Genomic DNA, 23,090 nt, shown 5'->3' on the forward strand with positions numbered 1-23,090 from the left:
GTCTAAGTATACGACATCCATGTCTTGCTTGGCATTCAGGCAGTTAACTGCTTTGGTAAGCAAGCAAGCAAGGTTTGTATCACAGGAAGCATGAGGGAGAAAACCGTGTTGAGTGGGAGAGAGAAACGGAGAAACATGTGCAAGGATACGATTAGAAATGATTTTTTCAGCTAGCAGTGCAAGTGCAGGAAGTAAGGAAATCGGCCGATAGGAAGTGACATGAGTTTTGTTTCCGTGTTTGAGGATAGGGACTATATTTGCTTGCTTCCATGTACAAGGAAACACACCTTCGGAGAAGCATTTATTAAAGATTGTGCTTATTGGTTTGGATAAAATATGGGCTAAATGTTTCAGAAATATCGCAGGAATATCATCAGGAGTGGTAGCTTTGGAACTTGAAACAGATTTTAATAATTCTTGAACTTCATTGCAGTTAGTTGAGATTTGAAAGAGTGTGTAAGGAATAATGGACCTGACTTCCGGTAGTGTGGTAGCAGCGTTCTTTGTAAAGTTACTATGGAAGTACGAGTTAAAAAGCGATGATCGCTCATCCTTTGTAGCAGACTTACCGTTCCAGGAGACTTGAAGGGGAATACGGTCATGTTGCCGGCGTGAGTTAATTAGCGTCCAGAATGTTTTAGGATTTTTAGCAGCACTTTCTGTTACACTTTGAATATAATTATTATAGTCCTTTTGAATTAACTTTTTGCTATACTTCCTTAAGTAAGTAAAAGTGTTCAGTGTATGAACGTTCGGAATTTGTTTCCACAGGATCCACGCATTCTTTTTGTTCTTCAGCGTAAGCTTAGTCTCTTCAGTATACCACACAGGGAATCGGGATGTTCTGGTTTTCCTTAGGGGCACGTGATCTTTAATTACAGCCTGCACACAGTCCACGAGGAAATCCACTGCTTCTTCCGCGGGGAGGGGGTCCATCATTGTCCAAGGAATGAGGCTGGTGAAAAGGGAAAGTTCCTCCCAGTTGACTCTTTTCCAGTTGTAGACAGGTCTGGAGGAGGGGGAGGGCCTGGGGGCTTTTCCAGGGACTTGGATTTCGGCATGCACGGGGGTGTGGTCCGAGGCAATGAATTGCTCACCGGGAGTGGCCTTGACCTTTGTGTGCGAGGACATCAACAGGTCGAGAGTTTCTGTGCGTCTTGTGGGAAAATCTACAAATTGTTGAAGTCCAATCGCCTTGATGTAATGGTCGAAAAACCACCTGTCATCATTGTCTGTGCAGAGGCCAGAGTTCGATGATGACCATTTTATATGAAGGTTAAAATCACCCATAAGAATGATGTCAGTTTCCTCCATAGCATTTAGCACAGAGTCCAATAATGTTGACAAGGTTGCAGTGCCAGATTTAGGGGCTCTATAGAAACAACCGATTAAAAGTTTATTTGAGCCTATATTTACTTGAGTCCATATTAACTCGCATGACGTTTCGAGGTCCAGGCGTCTGATGCAGGGCCACTTGTTGTTTACGAGTAACATAACTCCGCCTCCACGCGAACCTCTATCGTTACGGAATACCTGAAATTCCGTAAGGGGTATTTCATTATCGGCGATCATTTCATTGAACCACACTTCACTGAAACCAATCACATCGTACTCGTTAAACTCGCTACAGAACATTTGTAGAGTTGATAGCTTTTTTGTTAGGCTTTGCACATTTTGATAGTATATTTTCACACCAGACTCATCACGGGAAGCCACCTGGGGACCAGGGTTGACATGAATGTCGCCTGCTAGCAGAAGGGTAAACGCAGCCACGATGAGGCCATGCTGGGCCGAACCACGTGGCTGGCCGGAAGCGTTGTTCTTGCGGCTTCTGGAAACTGCCCACACGAAGCTCCGATCCGAACCCATGGCCGAGAAAGAAAATCGCCTGTAACTAAACGACCAGTCCTCCACACACTTGCAGTTATCCGGCATTTCATGTCTCGCAATACTACGAATCCACGTCACAAATAACACAAACACAATAGCACACAAACAACCCGAAAACAGTTGAAATTTCGGAGCACGAAATGCGCGTGCATCAGGCTTCGGCGCCATCTTGATTACCATCATTACCAATCAATTGTGCACTCTCACCGGCATGAGCGTCTCTCGAATAACACATATTCAAAGATGGTGCCTAATAGTCCCACCTAGTGGATTTTGCCTCCGACATTACATTTACGTTTTTATCAATAAAAGTAGTACAGAAATATTTGGAACACCCTACAGAATAATGCAATTTATTTTCATCTTTTTTTACAAAAATGTTGTTGAAAAATCAAAAAAATAGTGTTCCTGACAGTTCCCCTTTCGGGTAAGCTAGGATTAAAACAAAAACAACTCAACCCAAAATAATGGTAGAATTTTGAACTGAATTACAGGCTATGTAGGACTATTAGATCAATAAAAAATTGTCAGCAATTTCAGCAATGAACCAATAAGCATCTGTCAGGAGATACTTATAGAGTACTGTAAAAAAAAGTTAGGCATTTTCTATTTACAAATGAGGCAGCTTTCGTTTGCAAACCCAACTACTCTGCTTAAACCACACTCTAAGATGAGCTACAATGAAAAAATCCTCTGCCTTACTCTGAACAGCCTCCTGTATGTTCCAATGCAATCTCAGCTTCTCTGGTTCTGGGTTGACCAACGTGAAGAGGATGTCGTAATCCTTCGAAGGAGGCATTCTCCGTTGACCAATCTTATCCAAGCCAACCTTTGTAGGCATCATCATGGAACTGACCATCTGCTCTGCTGAACTTTCCTGAAGGAGCCACGATGACAGGACGTCTGCCAGTTTTAGCGCAACTGAAACAAAATATTCACACGTCTCACATTTGAAGCAAATTTGAAGCAACAACAGAAATAACAAGTAGCAGAATTGTGACACTACTATGTATAAAATTTTGTCTGTATCATATATTTACCAATACCAACAGGTTATATTTTACTAATACAATATAAAATTGCAAATATTCTGTGAAAAACCCAAATCGTTTATTAATCTCTTTAATGTAGCCATGACACAAAAGGTTTGCCTTAAAAAAGAAACTGTGTACAGTAAAACCTCGTTAATCTGGAACCCGATAAGCTGGACAGGCAAAAGACCCCCCCCCAAAAAAAAGCAAGGTTTTAAATGTAGCTAGAAGTCAACAAGAGAACTTCCCAAAGAAAAGGCAGTGAACAACTGATGAAATTCTGTATCCCGCAGACTTCGTACTGTTTAGGCCTATGCCCTTTAAATACACCATAATAAAAGTGTTTTGTTGCTATAAACAGAGTTTAATGCACTTTCTACCCTTCTTTTAGGTTATTTCAGTTAATCCGGACTTCCATTAAACTGGCCAACTTACCCCCCCCCCCCTGTCCGGATTAACGAAGTTTTACTGTACCTCTTAGGCATTGCTTTGCAAAACAAAGGTCTATTTATGAACACTTTTCTAAGTAACAAAGTGCAACTTAACACCTATAGAAATATCAGGTTGGTATTTGCAGAATACACCGATATGCCTGTATCAGCTGCTAACTCCCTGATGGTGTAGTGGTAATGTTGTTGCATTGTAATCAAGGGGTCCTGCGATCAATACCCAGAAGAGGCACATTGCACAGTGGTTCCAATTAGCCTATCTTTGCACAGAGCTGATTTCGTTTGTTCGTTCCGAAGATTCCCGGCACCAAGTACATGTTTATTAACAAAATATGATTACGCACCTGTGTCACTTGAGAAGTAAATAGCACGTCGCAATCCAACACCTATATGGCTACCAGTGAAGCGTGCCAAGCCGTGGACTTCTAGCAAGAGAATATGTCCTGGTTTCTTCGGGTGGAATGGCAAATTCTCTAAATCACTGAAGCCTTGGCAACGTCCTATTTCCTGCCTTTCATCTTGGGTGGCTAGATGGGGTACAAAATTTACGTGGAAGAACTCTGCAGAGAAAACAGGAATTATAACAATCAGAAATATACACATTTTAGTGATGGTGGAGATAAATAAATTTTAAAAAAAGAAGATAAATTACAATATTCAGTGTTGTACTCGCCACATATCACGTAGGAGCCAACTTCTGTGGTAAAGTAGTTATCACGGCATGCTATAATGCAAGGGGTGTTCTTTGTGAGTGATTCATCATGAATTTCATCACATCATCACAATTCGCCAACGGTGGCAGAAAAGCATTGCTCAGGAACAAAAATCAAATATATCTTAGGTCAAATGATCTTCCTATCTTAAAATTAAACATAACTGTTCCTGACATCATATAACACAAAAATGTAACATACAGAGAAGTACACTAAACACCAAACACTCAGTATAGTGTAACCCCAATTTTATGTTCCCGGATTTCACATTTTGCCACAATATACATTTAATCTCAATTCCCAACATAGGTAAATGTTATAATTTTTTCCTGGATAGTACATTTTCCCGCATTTTAAGTTTTTTCAGCTTGGTCCGCTGAAAAAACATAATCAAGGTCACACCGTATATGGCAATTCCACATCAAATTTTCAACTTATTCCATTTACTTTTAACGTAAGAACTGGCTTATAATTTGGCATACATAGGTGATGCATTATATAAATACAGTAAACCCTCGTTAACACAAACTCGCTTAAGGCGAGGAGATACAATTACGCACCAATTGTGCATTTATTTCAGTATCGCCCGAATGGGCACTGCTACTAAAACAAACCCTTGGTGTATCCAAGAGTATGAATTTCTCTCCATGTTGCAAGTGCAAACATTTTGTTATGTTGATTATTAAGCTGGACATGATGTTTGAAAAATATGATGAATAATAATTTTCGGAATCCCATGTATTTCTTATGGGGAATCAACTTCAACATCAAGTTACGGCTAATCAAATGGAAGTTTCGACTTTTCCGCTGGTAAAATTCATCTTCAAACTGCCCTCTTCCCGTTGACATCTCTTTCTATTCCATCGGTATTCACAAGAGAATGAATCAAATCATACTCCCATATGATCAATGCTTTTTTCCTTGCCTCCTGGCAGTGTTGCCAAACCTGATGGGCATAAAATAACTAAATTTCACCTTAAATGGAGTTAAAACTGACTCTCATGGAGCTAGATTTACAATGGCTGGATAAAGTGCCTTCTAGGGTAATGTTAGTTGTCAAAGGGGGTGGGGCACTGCTATTATCGATAACTCTAAATTGATGACAATTTATTCTTAGTTTTCAACATCTAGAGCCGGCGGCATCGCCCATCTCAATAATCCACCGATGGTGGTATGATATCGAAAGTAAAGAATTCCCTGACGACAATATTATGTCAATTTCATGTCTAACCTTGCGCTATAAAGAAGTAGCTGGGGAGATAAGAGAGAGTGGGGCGACGCAGCCAATATAACAATATCACATCACGTGTAAAATGTATAATTATGACGAAAGGTGGTCTATGTGGGTCGGAACCAGAGATGGCATCATAGTGGGGCACGGGGGATGGGCGTCCCAGTTCACAGCCGAACGAGTGCACGAAAGAGTGATTGATTGATTTAGTTTATTTTACTTCGCGTTTTGTGTCTCTTGGCTAATTTGTAAAGATGGGGATGAGTGATGAAATTGATGAATGGACATTCGCAAACAACCAAGCCTGAGCGGGATTCGAACCCGGGACCCTTGGCGTCGCAGCGCGATGTGCTAACCACTCGGCCACAGGGTCCGGCTAGAGTGCACGAAAGAGCCAGATCTGGCTCCAAGATAGCTAAGTTGGCACACTGCCATGGACGGAAGGGCTTGGGAAGACTCCCGTGGAAATTGTATCGCATGCCCTTAAGACGAACACTCGGTTAACATGAACAAAATGTTGGTCCCGGCAGGGATGTATTATATCTTACAGAAAGTTTTATCGGTTAATGCGAATTTCGGTTACCGTGAATTACGAATTGTTTTTTAGTCCGTTGCGTCTTTCAAAGTTTTTCATATTTTTTTTCTGTTTTTCCTGTGTCGTTCCTCTGCTAGGTATGTAAGAAATTGCTAAACAATCTCTATCATCTTGTCAACAATCAACTTATACAGTATTGTAACAAACAGATTCAGATCAACAATGTGTTTTTCTGTTCTTTAAAATATGCCCAGTATAAGTAACATCAAGATTAAAACTTGGGTGCAATTGCTCGACAATTGCGATCATCGGGTCAACAATGAGCTTATACGTATTTAACCAACAAATTCAGTTGTCTGTTACGTATTGTAAATGGTTAATGTGTAGAAAGAATTGTATTGCAACAATAAAATTTGAGTCCAATGTTAGCACGAATTTTTTTAACACGAACTCTTGATTTTTCGGTCCCTTGGGATTCGGGTTAACGAGGGTTTACTGTATTCAAGCGAAAAATGCAAGCTCGATCAGGACTTGGAACTAGATGGGGCTCTGGTATAGCATCTTATTGCTCTACCAACTTAGCTACCGAGGCAGCTCTGGTTTCACCCAATTTACTGTTTCCACTGTTTCTACCTGTGTGGAGTTCTCTCTCCCAGTGATACGATAGATCCTGTTGCAGTATCCACACTGGTAAAAAAGTGGAAGTAAAAAATTAGGTGAAACAAGGGCTAATTGGTAGCTCAGTTGGTATGGAGCAATGACACAATACGCCAGAGACGTGAGATCGAGTTCTAATCATGCTTGCATATCTTGCTTGAATTTCTACATAAGAATTGGATGTATAATTATGATACTTAAACAATTGAAACTTGGGCCTAAAAGGTCCACACATATTACTTACTGGAAGCTTTGAATATATCTTCCAATTCTGTCTTCAGCTGATCTGCTCGAACATCAGTGCAGGCCATAATGGTCACATTCACAACCAATTTAAATTTAACATTCTCCAAATTTGCTATGCGGTTGTAGGGTAGAGGAACTCTATACACTTCTGTTGTTTTCCACCACAGGGGAACACCAATAACCAACAGAATGAAGGCAAATCCCACAGCTGCATAGATTCGGGAATCTTCTGAAAAAGCAGTAATTATTATTCATTACAAAAAAAAAAAGAAAAAAAAATACACATGCATGCAAATATACTTTACTAATAGCTGTATAGCAGTAAGTAAATGTTCCACTCATCTTGTAGTGTACCAACAAATTATCATAAAAACTTTAGTCAAATAGAAAACAATTACAAACGTGGGTTTTTATACACTTTAATGTAGTTTGAAGTGGTCTAATGTAGGTAAATGATGGCATTATTGGTATGTTATGGATGGCCTAATAATTAGCAGGCCTTACAGAAACTGTACCTATTGGTGTAAAATATTCACAATTATAGAACGTTCAATTTGTCTTGAAGTCCAGTATACCAGAGGTCCACTTTGAACTTCTTATTCTCTTCTAGTCATTTACTGTTTTGGAAGAGATGTCAACAACAGTTTTAGGGTGAAAAAACATATATTTGCTCATTTAAAGCATCACAATTTACTCTGAAACATTATGTTCTTTCTCACTGTTGTATAATTTGGAAATGTTTGCATTAATTCCCCCACCGTTAGTAATTCATATGTTAAGCAATAGAAATTAACATTAAACCTAGGTGCCTAACCTAATCACCATAACAATTTTAATAACAGACACTGTTGCAAAGTTGTTTTTCTATTTACTTTGCTTCTCTTCCTGTTGAGACAAACACAATGATACACATCCACAGCCAGGGCTCAAACCTGGAATCTCTGGCTTCACTGCATGTTACACTGAGCACTATGTCATGCAGGAAATGAAAGCCATATTGCAACTTTCATTTTTCAAAGGCAACGTTTACTGAATACACGATGTAAAACTCAGTGTTACATGGTCATTTTAATGATAACACTGTATGTAGAAAAATTGTAAAATAAGAAATCACATGGCACATTTAAAAATAAGAGTAGTAAATAGCAGTGGCGTAGCATGAGCATTTCGGATGGGAACGCCAAGTTAGAAGGAAGGGTAGGCCTTTTTTCTTTTTGGTTAAGAGTTTACTTATGGAATTAGCCGACATATGTATTGCCTATTTAAAATCACAATCTCATTGTGTTTATTTCATTAAGTCAGCCGGGTTCCGATAAAACATGATCCATGCTTGTTTTATGTAGAAAATAAGATGCCTCAGTGTGCAATAAATGCTTGGAGCACTGGTGTTCTATACCATTTTTAATTAGATTGCTCAAGTCAGAAACACCGCACACCATTCGGAGTATTTTGCTCCACACGTAACACATGTGTAGCAAAACAGTATTTTATAATCAAGGAAACCTTTCGGCACGACGCAAGTAATTAAAAAACCTACCTCAATCACAAGCGCCTTTAGAACAACAGTAGACTTCATTGTTGTGGATGATACAACTATTGAATGATTTGGTTTATTTTACTTCGCTTTCTATCACTTTTGGCTAATCGCAAATATGAATATGAGTAATGATATTGATGAAGAGACACTCACAAAGAACAAACATGCGTAGGCTCGGGATTCGAACCGGAAACCTATCATGCTGTGCAAAACACACTGACACAAAGGGGGGTGGATGATCAAACAATCGTACACTCTACTGACGTAACAGTGCCTATTAGTAGTAATTCAGAATTTCAGACCACTGTTTATTGTATCTTGAGAATGCTGATAAACATTTTAAAATAATTTTGTCAAGAGATCATACAATGTTAAGAGTTTTGAAACGAATACTAAACATTTCCACTGGCACAATATTAGGCAGTTAGATACTAACGAAAAAATATTTTTTTAAATAAATAGTTTTGTGGGTTAGGTGGTAGAGCAGCCACAGGCTGAACTTCTACCACGAGGACTTTATCAACTTGTTTGACAAAAACTTTTTTGTTCTTTTAGTTTTTAATGCACTTCACTGTTCTTGCGATAAATTACACGATGCAGTGGTCATTAAAGAAAGATACGTCAGTCAATATTGCTTATTGTAGCATCACACAGCATGAGCAGAGGCACGAGCGCTAAAAACCGGGTAGGAATTCTACTTCTGTCGTCTGCATCGGAAGTACAGCACCTTGAATCGGAAGGCAGGAAAGGTAACATGGCCCCTAGAACCAATCAGGTCTCCGTACGCCCGTGTATGGCGAGAGCATTTCGCCCGTGCTGTAGAGATCCAAGCCACAAGCTTTCCCTCCTTCTCTCTGCCTACAGGCAGGCATGGTCCTGTATGCCAAACCTAGCCGGCGTCCGGCAAGCAAAGACATTAGAGAAATGCTACAAGGAGAGCTGTTAGTGGAGCGTTGTAGACGGATCGCGAAAAATAGCTTTTATAATGCCATTATGCTCAAACATGTATATAATTAGTCTCGTTTTACTTTATATTTACAGCATTTACGCATTTTTAAAATTTTAAATCAGGGATCGCCGGGCGTATGGGCGTATTAGGATGCTACGCTACTGGTAAATAGGTGGAAATCATTGTGATGTTTGGTTGCTGTCTGCCTCTTCTGTCTTCTGCGCCCCAGAATGCGGTAGGTGACGTTTAAGCTGACACCTGGCGGGAAAAGTGGCAACCTTACTGCAAGTGGGCATGTAAACTCGGACGATTTCGACGGCACATGAAAGCAATGGAAGAGAACGGGATAGAGAGTTTGCCAATTCGGACACATTCCTAGAGTATATGACATAGCCTATGTAACACTCAATATATCAAACTGAAGTACAGTTTGCCCACAACAAATTTAAAACTTCTAGCTTGTCCTGTTTTTTTTATTTTGTAAAAAGTATGGGTACCAGTTTGGTATGGGGAAAATTCCTTTCACTCGTTCAGTTTTTTGACATTCGTACTTATCTATTATGCATTGCCAAACATTCCTTAAGATGGGATTTTGCTTTTCTCACAAAAATAATTTCAATTTTTCACATCACGAGTATTTATTGTTCTTCCTTTTTTCCCTTTAGTAAGGCACAATATGGCGGGCACAGCTTGGCGCGTCATGGATCATCAGTGGGAATGCAGTGTTTCCAACCTTCTTAACCATAAAATGCCCCACAAACCATTGACGGAAGGTTAGGTTACGTTCAGTTAGGTTAGGCAAACATAGTTAAAATTACATTCATGCATAGCCCAAAAAACCATTTACGGATAGCCCCACGAACCATTTCCGGCAAGGTTAGGATATGTTCGGTTAGGTTAGGCAAGCATAGTTAAAATTTTGTTTGTAAAACAATGCGATACAGCTTTCAAAAAAAATATCACCTTCACTTCTTGCAAAACAACAGCGTGGTTGGAAACACTGACAGGGGGTTATGTCATCAAACGTACGAAACATCCGGTCCACGTAGAGGAAGAACGGCAATTCTGTTTCGGATATATATTTCTCTTCGAAAATACATGAATTCCTGGTCCAGTAGATTCAAAATGAAAGAAAATACCTCCACAAAACTTTGAAAATGCCACAGAAACTCAGTTCCGTAAGTAGTTTCTCCTGTAAAATTGAAGAAATGTGTTTTCCCTATATCAAACTGTTACCTTAATTTTCAACAAAGAACATGAATTTCCCCTATCATACATTCCCACATCACACAAAACACCTTCCCGATGTTAGACAATATAACAGGAATTTATTACGGTAAGTAGTTTCTTCTGTAAAAAATGAAGAAATCTGTCCGAACAATAGTAAACTAGTACCAAAATTAATTCTCCGACGAACAATAGCCTTTGGCACGTACACCTTCGTACATCATCACGCGTCGTGATTGTGTTTTCTTCATGTTCATTGGGTATCTAGTGTTTCGAACTGTCTGTGTTTGCAACGAAAGTTAGAAACATGACGTCTCGTGGATGCGTGGTGAAATTCGTACCGGGTGTGGAAGATACAGTGGATTTTTTAATTTAATTGAACACGGGATCGTGAAGAAAGGAAAGGAATGTCGAAAATGTGGCAGTGAATGTAAGCTACTCGTTAGAAGGAATGGGCTGTGGGTATATGCCTAATATGATGTGTCGTGGATGCGTGGTGAACTTCAGATAAGTTTTCCGTATCCTGAAAACTGATTTCTTCAAATTTAAAAGTTTGGAACTCATTTGGGGGAAGGGTGACTCCAGCCAATTTCTAACATACCTCTAACAGGGACTCTATAGAGAAAGCCGGGGAGCCGGAACCGGAGTGGAGGCGGAGCTGCAGTAGCGGTAGGGGGCGGTTGGTCAATTACCCCAGGGACGGAACCTGGAATCGTTGGGAAATTTGGACCCAAAAATTTCAAACGAAAAATTTTTTTTAGTTTAAATTTCCCACAGATTCCGGAATGGATAGCCCCACGAAACATTACAATTTTTTTCGTAATACAATGCGAAAAAGTTAAAAAAAAAATTAGATCAAATGAGTTTTGTTCACAGGTATTTCTTGGGTTCCGAAGGTTGAAACACTGCATAACGACTGAAAATCGACAAAACACAAGCACGACGTGCGATTATGTAGGAGGGTGTATGCACCATATTGTGTCTCAGGCAAGCGAAAAGACTACAAGAAAGAAGTACTCGTGGCTTCAGTACCCCTTTCTACACCCTCGATTTAAGGCACATTTACAATATTTTCGTGAAAATATTTAGTTCCGCATAACAAACAGTGTTTGCAAATAGCGCAGAAGTTATTTTTTTAGATCTACGTGCTACGAAACTTACGTTTTTTATGAAATTAAAATTCCTTGCGTAACGTCAAAAAGGTTTTTCAGAACTTCTATGATGGCGAATGATGGATTCATGTCACAGGCGCACGTCTGATTCTTTCCTTTTTCTTCTCATGATTGACTTGTGCAATGGGAACATTTGTGATTGTGATATGTTATTTGTGTGATATATGGGTATAATTTCACCACGCATCCACGACACATCGCCGCAATACATTAGAAATATACGGTGTTCCTGAACAGCTGAATGAAAATATGACGGATGTAGTAAAAACTATTGGGCGAGCATTGGACATAGATATCAAGGATGAGATGATAGACTGTCCTCACTGGTTGCGCAAATCCTCTAATCAGTCTTCAAGTGGATTCATTGTGAAATTTGTCAGGCGAGTGGACAAGGATGCCTTTCTACAGAAGAGGAAAGTGACAAGGAACTTAAATGCTGTACATCTCGGTTATACCAAAAGTGAATTCATTTATATTAACCAAAGCCTCACAGCTTACCGAAAGTGCATTCTTAGTCAGGCTAGGAAGATAAAATACGAGAAAAACTATGCTTATTTGTGGGTAGAACATGCGGGATTAATTAAGTTAAGGAAAAAAAGGATGATACTAACATCATATTATTAAAATCACTTGAAGACGTCACCCAATTAATGTAACTTTCAAGGGTCGTATAAATGAAATATGCCCGTGGTCTAAATACTAAGATTATGGAATTTTATATTAATGTTTTGAGTAATAATTTTGATATTATAATTGTTACTGAAACCTGGCTGCATGAGAGTGTAAATAGTAATGAATTATTTAATGGCAATTACAAAGTTTACCGTCGCGATAGACCTGGAAATAAGAGGGGAGGGGGAGTTATGATAGCAATAAAGGAATCACTGAAATCGGAAGTAATAAATTTGAATTGTGAGGTAGATACATTGGTTGTTAAAATAAGTACACGTAATAAGATTTATTACATTACCACAGTGTATTTTACGCCTGCATGCAGTATAGAAAAATATTTGTCATTTTATAATATGTTTGATTCTTTCGTGGAATTTCATGGCTCGAATATACTTATAATTGGAGATTTCAATTTACCCACGATTACCAGTTCAGGTTATGAGTTACAGAATGGTGGACCCTCTTGTAGAGCTTTGTTCAAATTTTTGAATTTTTATAACCTTCATTCAGTAAACAATATTAAAAATTGCCTCGATAGAACTTTGGACCTTATTCTTACTAACATTCCAAAGAATGTGAATATATGTAGGGAGGAAATGCCACTTGTAAAAGAAGATAACCATCATCTTGCATTGACTGTACACCTAACACCTAACTATAAGGGAATCTACTGATGTAATAACAAATGAAGCTTATTATTCTTACAATTTTAAAAAAGCCAATTTCTTGCAGATGTATCATTTGCTTGGAGTGATAGATTGGTCTGTATTAGATAATGTGACTGATGTAAATCAGGCAGTTAATTTTTTTTGTAATAGGGTTCATGAAGTATTTCTTGCCACAGTCCCAAAAAGAAGATGAAAGACAACAAATAAATACCCATGTTGGTTTAATAATGATATCATTAAATTGATAAAGTTAAAAGAGTATTACAGAAAAAATATAAAATTTAGAATAGAATATAAGTCTTTGTTTCGGCAAACTAGAAAGCAGGTAAAAACAATGATAAGTAGTGCCCATTACAACTACATAAAGGAATTGGAAAGCAATTTGAAATCAAATACTAAAGAGTTTTGGAGCTTTATTAGAAATAAGAAAAGTAATAATGGTGCTTGTAACAGCACAATGAATTTTGAAGAAAATTCTCTCAAATCTGCAAAAGATATTTCTGATGGTTTTGCTCATAGGCGCCGACTCCATGGGGCTTAGGGGGGCCCGAGCCCCCCCAATGTTAATGATGTGGGGGCAGAGCCCCCCAATGTTAATGATGTGTGGGCAGAGCCCCCCGAAATAATTTTGCTTAAGAGGATCTAATGTATTATTTTTCTTATCTTGTAAAGTTTACTCCGAATTGTGCCACATGAACTTAATTTTAAATACACATTTGAAATGTTCTAGACCATCAACTTTGGGGGGGCTGAGACCGCTAAACCATCAACTTTGGGGGGAGGGGCTATGACCGGAGACAGCAAAACACATGACTTATTACTATATACTAAGTATATAATTATTATTAACTCTTTTACATATATTAATCAGAGACATAATGAATTTAGCCAACGACTTGTTAAAGACTGTTTGGGAATCCCCTAAAAGAATGCAAATATTTAGGAATATTATTGATGTGAATGAGCAGGCTGGCCATATTGGACTGCGTCCACTTTGCCCTCGTCGGTGGACGTTGAGAGCCTCCAGTATGCAACAATTCTTAAGGAACTATGAAAACCTTCTCAAATTTCTTGAGAAATTTTCTGAAGAAGATTCTACTGACGCAGCATTAAAATGTGCTGGATACCTGGAGACAATGCTTCACTTCAAGACATGTTTCTTTCTCTCCCTCTACTGCCGTGTGATGGGTCTAATAGAAGAGGTAAACTGTAAGATTCAGTCTCCACGCATTGGTTCTACAGAAGTGGAATCAAAACTAAAATACTTGACTGACATCTTTCAAGAAAAGCGAATGAATTTTGAGCAGTTCTGGCTGAAATGCACAGAGGGCAAATCAAGCCTTGTTGATGAGCCAGAATTGCCCCGGCAACGTCACGTCCCTAAGAGACTTGAAAATCCTGATGCTGCCAAACATCACAAGTTCTACACTCCAAAATAGTATTATAAATCAATATACGTACACTGACGTGTGTGACACAGATAAATCATGTGTTAAACAAGGGCATGAATGTACAGGACTACAAAAAGTAACAGCCGTAGAGAAAGAATGCATCTCAGCTGTGAACAGTTGCACAACAAACTTTCAGCAAACGCGAGAATTCTTTCGGCAAGATTTGGATGCCGATAGGCTCTCCTTACACATGTCCATGCTTCGTAATATCGCCATACAGAAGAAAGTGATTCTAACTACCATGCGTGACATAAGGAAGTTTCTTTTGGAAGACACCGCCCTCCAGAAGCCAAATTCATGATGGTTCTCCGCACTGTGCCAGTGACGACAGCCACAGCCGAAAGGTCATTCAGTGCTATTAGCTGACTAAAGACATATTTGAGATCTACAATGGGGCAGAAGAGACTAAGCAGCTTAGCGGTACTCCACATACATCAAACTGTGCTTGATAATTTGGACCTGAGACCGCTCGTTGATAAGTTCATAAAAAATAACCCACTGCGTAGAGCAACTTTTGCTTTATTTTTAAATCATGTTCATATGTTTTGTTGTGTATGTCACTTTATATCTTAGTGTACATGCTATTTTCTTATTATTGCAAAATTAAATTAAAAAAGTAACAACGTATTGTAGCAAGAAAAAACAAGTAAAACTATTTTCCTGCGATTTGTGTTAGCATTTATGTAAATAATTAAATAAAACTGTTAAATATTCGTTATTTGCAACCCATCACATGTCTGTTGCGGACATTAAAACACCCCCATGCCCTCGACGGAACTCGAACCCGAGACCTCTGGGTCAAAGCGAGTTGAGTCGACCAACCAACACGCTCGGCTACCGAGGCCAGCATAAAACTGTTACGTTGGTCTCTTAATGTCTCGTACTTTTCAATAAAAATGTTAATTGTTATCTAAAAAACAAATGAGCAGACACAAAAGACGTAAAGAAACTTTGAAACATTTTGTAAACGTTTTTCCTGTTAAATTTCATTTGCATGAGGAATATAATAGCTACTTAAACATTGCTATATGAGGACGTAATTTTTATTTTTAAAAAAAGGGAGTGAGTGAGTCATTCATTCATTTATTTCAGTGATCAGAGCCCCCCCCCAATAATTTTGACAAGTCAGCGCCCCTGGTTTTGCTAAATATTTTAGGTCCGTATATGCTGAAACATCTGAACCATGTATAATAGACGAACGCACTGAGTCCATTATATCATACACATTAACAATTTCGCCAGTTAGTCAGAAATAATATAAAAGTGCTACAAAACAGTTAAAAGGCAAACGATCTAGCGGCCCAGCTGAAATATACCACCTTACATTTTGAAAGGATGCTCTGAGGTATTGATGTATCCTCTACTTAGAATGTATAACTTAATAATGAAAACACAAATGTTCCCTGATATCTGGAAGGAAAGTGAAAGTTCAAAAATAGAAAATTACAGGCCCATATCAATTCTCTGTGCACCGGCGAAAGTATTCAAGTCCATCCTATACAATCGCATATTTAATCATGTAAAATGTTTCTTAAGTGACAATCAACATGGTTTCTTGCCAAGTAGATCAACACAAACAAATCTGATAAATTTTGTCCAAGATATACATGATGCGTTCCATGAGAGACTTAGTGTACATGCAATATATATAGATTTCGCAAAAGCTTTTGACAGAATTAATCATAATATTCTTCTAAGAAAACTTGCAAGTTTTGGGTTCTCAACACAATATGTAAATCTTTTCAAATCTTACATTATTAATTGAACACAATATGTAACTTATAAACAAGCGAAGTCTTTTGTTTATGATGTTAAATCTGGGGTTCCACAAGGTTCAAATCTGGTCCTCTATTCTTTGCAATTTATATTAATGATTTACCAGGTACAATCAAATTTTCAAAGTGTTTAGTGTACGCAGATGATGTTAAAATATATAAAGAAATTAGGGATATTACGGATACTAGGAAATTACAGACTGATATAAACATGGTTCATAGGTGGAATGTAGACAATGATATCAAGTTTAATATTAAGAAATGTTCATACATGATATTTACTAGAGCACGAAATAATGTGCGAAATGACAAGTATGTTATTAACGGCGAATTTGTAAAAAGAGTGTATTCAATTAAAGACCTAGGAGTAATTATTACCCATAATATGACTTTTACTGAGCATATTTCTTGCATTACCCAGAATGCCTACAGGAATCTTGGATTTCTAATAAGAAATGCTAAAAGTTTAAATGATATATGCTCTTTGTGTATGCTCTACAAAAGTTTAGTTAGAAGCAAATTAGAATATGCTTGTTCCGTATGGGCACCAAACTGTGATTCCCAGAAAAATATGATTGAACGTATACAGAAGAAATTTCTCAGATTTTTATATTATAAGAAGTATCGAATATCGCCAATAATTCTTAAAATACCATACAATGATTTATTAAATGAATTTGATTTTGTAAGCCTGTCAAATAGACGCGAAATTTCTCAACAAATGTTTCTGTATAAAATAATAAATGGACATATTGATAGTAGTTCTATACTAGAGAGAATATGGTTTAATGTGAGACAGGGTCATTTACGTAATAGATGTTTACTCTCATACAAAATCCCAAGAACAGAAATGTATAAAGGTTCCCCAATACAAAAATGACATTTCAATATAACAAGATCTCAAACCATTTGGTGGACTTGGATTTCGGCATGACACGAACCAAATTTATGAATATGTTAAAGGGGTATCTCTCTTAATAATGTATTTATTATGAGAATTGGATTTGTCATATTGAAGTTTGTTGTAATGATATATTGTACCAGTGTTTGTGATACTTGTTATGTGTAATTCAGATGAAATGTGTAAATATCTGAAAATTTCTGTTGTCACAGTTAAGCAGTAAATCTGTTCTGTCACCAAGATGTCTGTATATATATATATATATATATATATATATATATATATATATATATATATATATATATATATAATGTATTATCTGTCTATGTTTGTGAATATGTGTGTGTGTAAATGAGGAAGGAGGGAGAATGTGTACGTGCGTACTTACAAGTTGTAAGTTAAAATGTAATATTTTGATATTACCTTTCTGCAATTGGAGACTTGTCTCTGTTGAAGGGAAATAAATAAATATTGGCGGATTGGACATTTCAGACATTGGATTTCATTTATGCGACTTCAGAAATTGGAATTAATTATTTCTTTTTGGCAACTGCAGGCCGTAAAGGGGAGGGTTGTTTTTTCTAAATGACTTGTGGGATGGGATAATTTGCGACTTCTTATTTTTATGATGGGAAGGGAGTGGAGGGTGGTATTCTGTGGAAAAGGACAAGGACTTTCAACGTAGGAGTTACTTCATTTTTGGACTTATAAATTTAACTTCGACCCGAAATTCAGTGCCTGGCCTTGGTAAAAAGAGGTAAGTTACCTTCTTAGGTTTAATTTTAGCCTTCATTTTTGGTATCTTCATGTATCAATGCGGAAAACAGTGAGAAATAGTGTTGGGGGCAGGTGACTTCGGCCAATTTCTAACATGCCTTTAAAAGGGACTCTATAGATAAAGGCGGGGCCGCGGTAGCGGTAAGTCAATTACCCCAGGGGCGGAGCCCGGAATCGGTGGGAAATTTGGACTTAACAATTTCAAACGACAAAATCTCAAATTTAAACGGCTGTACAGTCATAAATACTTCTTTCTGCGCTCCAATTTTTTTATTCACAATTAGAATCACATAATCTTCATAATGAAAGAAAAAAAATGAAAATTCGTGGGTGTAGAATAGGGTACCCGACCCGTACTCGTAATGTGAAAAATTGCAATTACTTTGATGAAAAATACTTACACGTTAAGGAATTTTCCGCAAAGCAGATAGGTAAGTACGAATGTCAAAAATTGACGAAACGAAGAAGTTATAGGTGTCCGAAGGATAGTAAATTTTTACCAAATTACAAATTAGGTGTAAAATAGAGGCTAGAGTCTAGTTTACGTCCTTCTTGCCTTTTGATGGTAACCGATGGGAGTTAACAACACTGCATGCTCGTCTTTGTGCCCGCGTTGTGAATGCATGTTAAAGAAGAACAGGTTCCAAAAATACCCCAAAAACTTCTAGATAGTGTAAAATACGTTTATCACCAGTGATAATTCAGTGCATCGTTCAAAACCATGGTAGCAGACAGCCGGAATTCCGGCATCTCTTACGGTAGCAGACAGCCGGCGCTCCGGCATCTCTTAGGGTAAGTAAGTTTGGTAACATTATCGTATGAGGGAAACGGATTCCTTCAAATTTACAGGAGAAAGTACTTACGGAAATAATTTTCTTTAGCGTTGTGGAAGTTCCTGAATGTAGATTTGATCCATTTTAATGTGAATGCGTGTTGTTTTCTGCGAAAATCTCTGTCCGACACGCTGTTTCTGCTCCCGCCATTTGCTTTCTGCACGAGAGTGCAATGTTCCGTGTGTTAAGATGATGCAACCCCGTAGCCAGTGTTTCAGCCTCGCCGTGTTTTCACTAGAACATGACGTGTCGAGTGTTTTTTTTTTAACTATGCTTGCCTAACCTAACCTTACGGAAAATGGTTTTTGGGGCTAATGTCAATGGTTTGTGAGGCTAACGTCAATGGTTTGCGATGTATTAGCATAATTTCAAATCCAGGCACGAAAGTAGATATTTCCCGGTGAACGAGGTTGAAACACTGCATAAATCGACAAAACACTCTCAGAATGCCCCCTAAACCAGTATGCTATCATGGCCATAATGTGTTACAGAGTCGAAACAACAAGTAACAGTAAGGGTAACAGTTTCATGCATCGGAGACACATTTCTTCAATTTTACACAAGAAACTACTTACGGAAATGAGTTTGTCCAAGGTTTACAACCTCCGTCGATATATATTCTTCCTAAAACTTCATCCTACAATGCAGCAGAACAATAAATAATCACTTTTCATGTAATAATATTGCGCATTTTGTGAAAATCGACAACATCATGCCGTTGTTTCCAAGATGTACCTGCAGATGGCTCTAGCGTCGGAAGTCACGCGATCTCGCTAGTGGAATCAGGGTTTCCAAACGCGCAATTTTTTTCGAGAAACGCGAGTTTTTTTTTTCTTCAAGAAACGCGCGGTTTTTTTTTCGAGAAAGGAAAATGGTTTTTCGATGAATTTAGGGGTGAAATGGGTGCTAATGGAACCTAACCTAACAGGCCTAACCTAACCTCGGTACCCGTGGATGGTTTTTGGGGCTAACGTCAATGGTTTGTGGGGCTACCCGTGGATGGTTTTTGGGGCTAACGTCAATGGGGTACTATTATCGTATGGGTGAAACACCTCAGAATCATATATTTCGGACTTCTTTACATCGCTAACGTGTTGCGGAACATTTCTTAAGGCGAAATAATGCATTTCTAACTAAGATAATGTTTATTTCCTCTATTTACGAGTACTTACTGTTACTTGTTGTTTCGAATCTGTAACACATTATGGCCGTGATAGCATACTGGTTTAGGGGGCGTTCTGAGAGTGTTTTGTCGATTTATGCAGTGGTGCAACCTCGTTCACCGGAAAATATCTACTTTCGTGCCCCTATTTGAAATTATGCTAATACGTCGCATTTACGTGTAGAACTTGTGAAATAACCTTGCGATTTACCACGTTCATTTTCCATAAACAGCAATTCGGAACCATCTTCCTTTCGCAATTCGGAACCATCTTTCTTTCGCAATTCGTTAATGCTCTTCCTTTACGCACAACACTCTTGCAACCTTCAACATTGACGTCAGACGAGGAATGCCTACGTGGTTAGGTTAGGCCTGTTAGGTTAGGTTCCATTAGCATAAATACAAAGAAAAAATAACATTTTCGCTAAGAGACGCGTTACCTTTGTATTGCCTAACATGAAAAAGGTCTCTCCTGTGACGTCAGAACACAATGTTGCTAGGGTGTTGTGCGATAAGTGACACCCATTCGGGTCGGAACCATCTTTCTTTCGAAATTTGTTAATGCTCTTCCTTTACGCACAACACTCTTGCAACCTTGAATATTGACGTCAGACGAGGAATGCCTACGTGGTTAGGTTAGGCCTGTTAGGTTAGGTTCCATTAGCATAATTACAAAGAAAAATTATAAAAAAACCTCTCTCCTGTGACGTCGGAACACAATGTTGCTACAATGTTGTGCGATAAGTGACACCAATTCGGAAAAAATGGCTTGTTCCGAACTCGACAGGTGGTTCTAGTGAAAACACGGCGAGGCTGAAACACTGGCTACGGGGTTGCATCGTCTTAACACACGGAACATTGCACTCTCATGCAAAAAGCAAATGGCGTGAGGAGAAACAGCGTGTCGGACAGAGATTTTCGCAGAAAACAACACGCATTCACATTAAAATGGATCAAATCTACATTCAGGAACTTCCAAAACGCTCAAGAAAATGATTTCCGTAAGTACTTTCTCCTGTAAATTTGAAGGAAATTTCAAGGAATCCGTTTTGCCCATACGATAATGTTACCGTCAATGGTTTGTGGGGCTACCCGTGGATGGTTTTTGGGGCTAACGTCAATGGTTTGTGGGGCTACCCGTGCATGGTTTTTGATCCCCGGTTTTTTACAACTTTCATGCACAATAGAGTTGGAAACATTGATATTCGAAAACAAAAGAAGCGTTACAATTCGCAAAGCAAGCGATATCGCACCGTGACGTGCTTTCCGTACCATTAAGGAAAATGGTTTATTTTAGCAGAAAAAGTGTTTGTTTTCGTGCAAAACGCATATTGGCACCTTCCACTATGTTCCGCAATACATAATTGGTAAGTACAAACCACAAGAAAGACAAAATATCCGATTTAAATGTGTCTCCGATGCATGAAACTGTTACCACAGTAAGTAGTCGTAAATCTTAGAAATAGACATTGATATGCATTATTTCACTTCAGGAAATGTTCCATATTCGAAAATAACACGTTAGCAATGTACAGAAGTCCGAAATATATGATTGGTAGGTGTTTCCCTCATACGATAATAGTACCGTAAGTTTTTCTTTTTACACTTTATGTCACTAACCATTCATGGGAACGAGGTATACCTACGAGGTTAGGTTAGGTTCCATTAGCACTCATTTCACCCCTAAATATGTGCTTCATCATCGAAAAATGTCCTCAGTACGTTCAATCACGCATATCCGGACAACATCGTTTTTTTCTCGATTTTCTCCTCCAGGAAATTTTTCCTCGCCTTGGGATTTAGTTTGTTGAATTCCTTACACAATAACCTTTCCAACGATATATGACACGTATTCCTTAGGAAAAGGACGTAAACTAGACTCTTACCAAAATAGATTCTATTAGTATGTACGTTACTCTAATCTGAATTTATTATGGATTTTTGTACAGAAAGAAACACTTGGGTCTTTCATTTAATGTCGTAAGTACCGACCTTCTTCAGATTCATCCTCGCGATCCATAGCGCAATCCACTGTCTTGGCCAATTTTGGTTTTACAGTCATTTTGTGAATGTGACAGCCAACCGAATGTATATGACAATTTTTCAACAAACTGTGTGTCAATGTTTAATAAATAAAGTGCACATTTTAAAACATGGAACACGGTTTTCAAAGTAATGTTTACTTCTAGGCGCCTTACAGCTTTGGAAAAAAACACAGACTACAGGGGTAGTGAGCAAACTAATGTTTTCATTCTTTCTCTCTTTTCGGCTAAACAGTGGGCCCGTTCCGAAAGTCGCACGAGTTAAACAAGTTATGGTAAATAAGTGCTTCCGTTCCGTGCATTTCGTGATTTTCATTATGCTGTCTACAGGTGTGCGGGATTCCGAAAAGTCGGGACCGGGATCGGAAAAAAATTTTCGTCCCGATCCCGACTTTTCGGGATCCCGAGCAGTCGGGAAATACCGAATGATCAACTTATCGTAAGTTGTTAGTTTTCATTCCAGAAATGCAAAAACAATCACGTAAGATGAAAATGACGTGTAGAATTCGAGATTTCAAGAGCTTCGGGAAATTTCGAACATTTACCGTCCTGAAAATTTCCCGACTTAGTCCGGAAGTTGCGAATTTTTCCCGTCCCGAATGTCGGGATTAAAATAATTTCCCGTCCCCACCCAAAAAATTCTGTCCCGCACACCCTTAATGCTGTCCCAGAAGTCGCATTCCGTGCGTTTCGTGCAAGAACGAGATTCACCAAACGTATGGGTCAGGAGGCTGGTTTGTTCCGCGAGAACCGTCTGCTGCTTGCTGACAACGCGCGTGCTGATGGATTCAAACTGCACTAGTTTGGAAAATGTATTGTAATTTTAACAGATAGCGATATGAAGCAACTTGCACAAGATGAATGTGCCTTAACTGTTCTTAGAATGTGATTAAAATTAGTAAGACCGTCCACAGTAGAGATATTTTTGCCATAAGAACTTTCCTTCCGCTGGACGCCATGTGGGAACTTTCTCTAAAGAAAACGGAATATTTAGTTTAATTTTCTTACATAAACCTAGTAAAAATTGGTATTTTGTTGTAAGACAAAGACAATCATTGTAATCATCCTTATTACTGTAGAGGAAGCTTCTATCCAAGCTCCCCTATGGGAAATGGCATTACAAAATAGATTTGTAGTTTATCGACCATCTTCTATGGAAGAAGGGTGTAATT

The 23,090-nt window shown here is 38.4% G+C and overlaps 1 protein-coding gene across 2 annotated transcripts in view; it reads right to left on the reverse strand.

Annotated features, from left to right (window-relative positions):
* Positions 1 to 22,086, reverse strand: part of PIG-S (phosphatidylinositol glycan anchor biosynthesis class S) — a 40,828-nt gene extending 18,742 nt beyond the window's left edge. Inside the window, exons 1-4 of one of the 2 annotated variants that reach the window (XM_083140162.1) lie at positions 21,869 to 22,086; positions 6,751 to 6,978; positions 3,715 to 3,930; positions 2,593 to 2,811 (exon numbers count right to left, since the gene is read on the reverse strand). In XM_083140162.1, coding sequence (XP_082996288.1) covers positions 2,593 to 2,811; positions 3,715 to 3,930; positions 6,751 to 6,978; positions 21,869 to 21,938 — 733 coding nt within the window. In that variant the 5' untranslated portion in view covers positions 21,939 to 22,086. Of the gene's footprint in view, positions 1 to 2,592; positions 2,812 to 3,714; positions 3,931 to 6,750; positions 6,982 to 21,868 lie in introns of both variants that reach the window. The other variant, XM_083140161.1, reaches the window with a different exon arrangement.
* Between the last annotated feature and the right edge of the window lie 1,004 nt (positions 22,087 to 23,090).

This window comes from Lepisma saccharinum, chromosome 18 (assembly GCF_977018435.1).
Source record: "Lepisma saccharinum chromosome 18, izLepSacc3.1, whole genome shotgun sequence".
Classification (NCBI taxonomy): Eukaryota; Metazoa; Arthropoda; class Insecta; order Zygentoma; family Lepismatidae; genus Lepisma; species Lepisma saccharinum.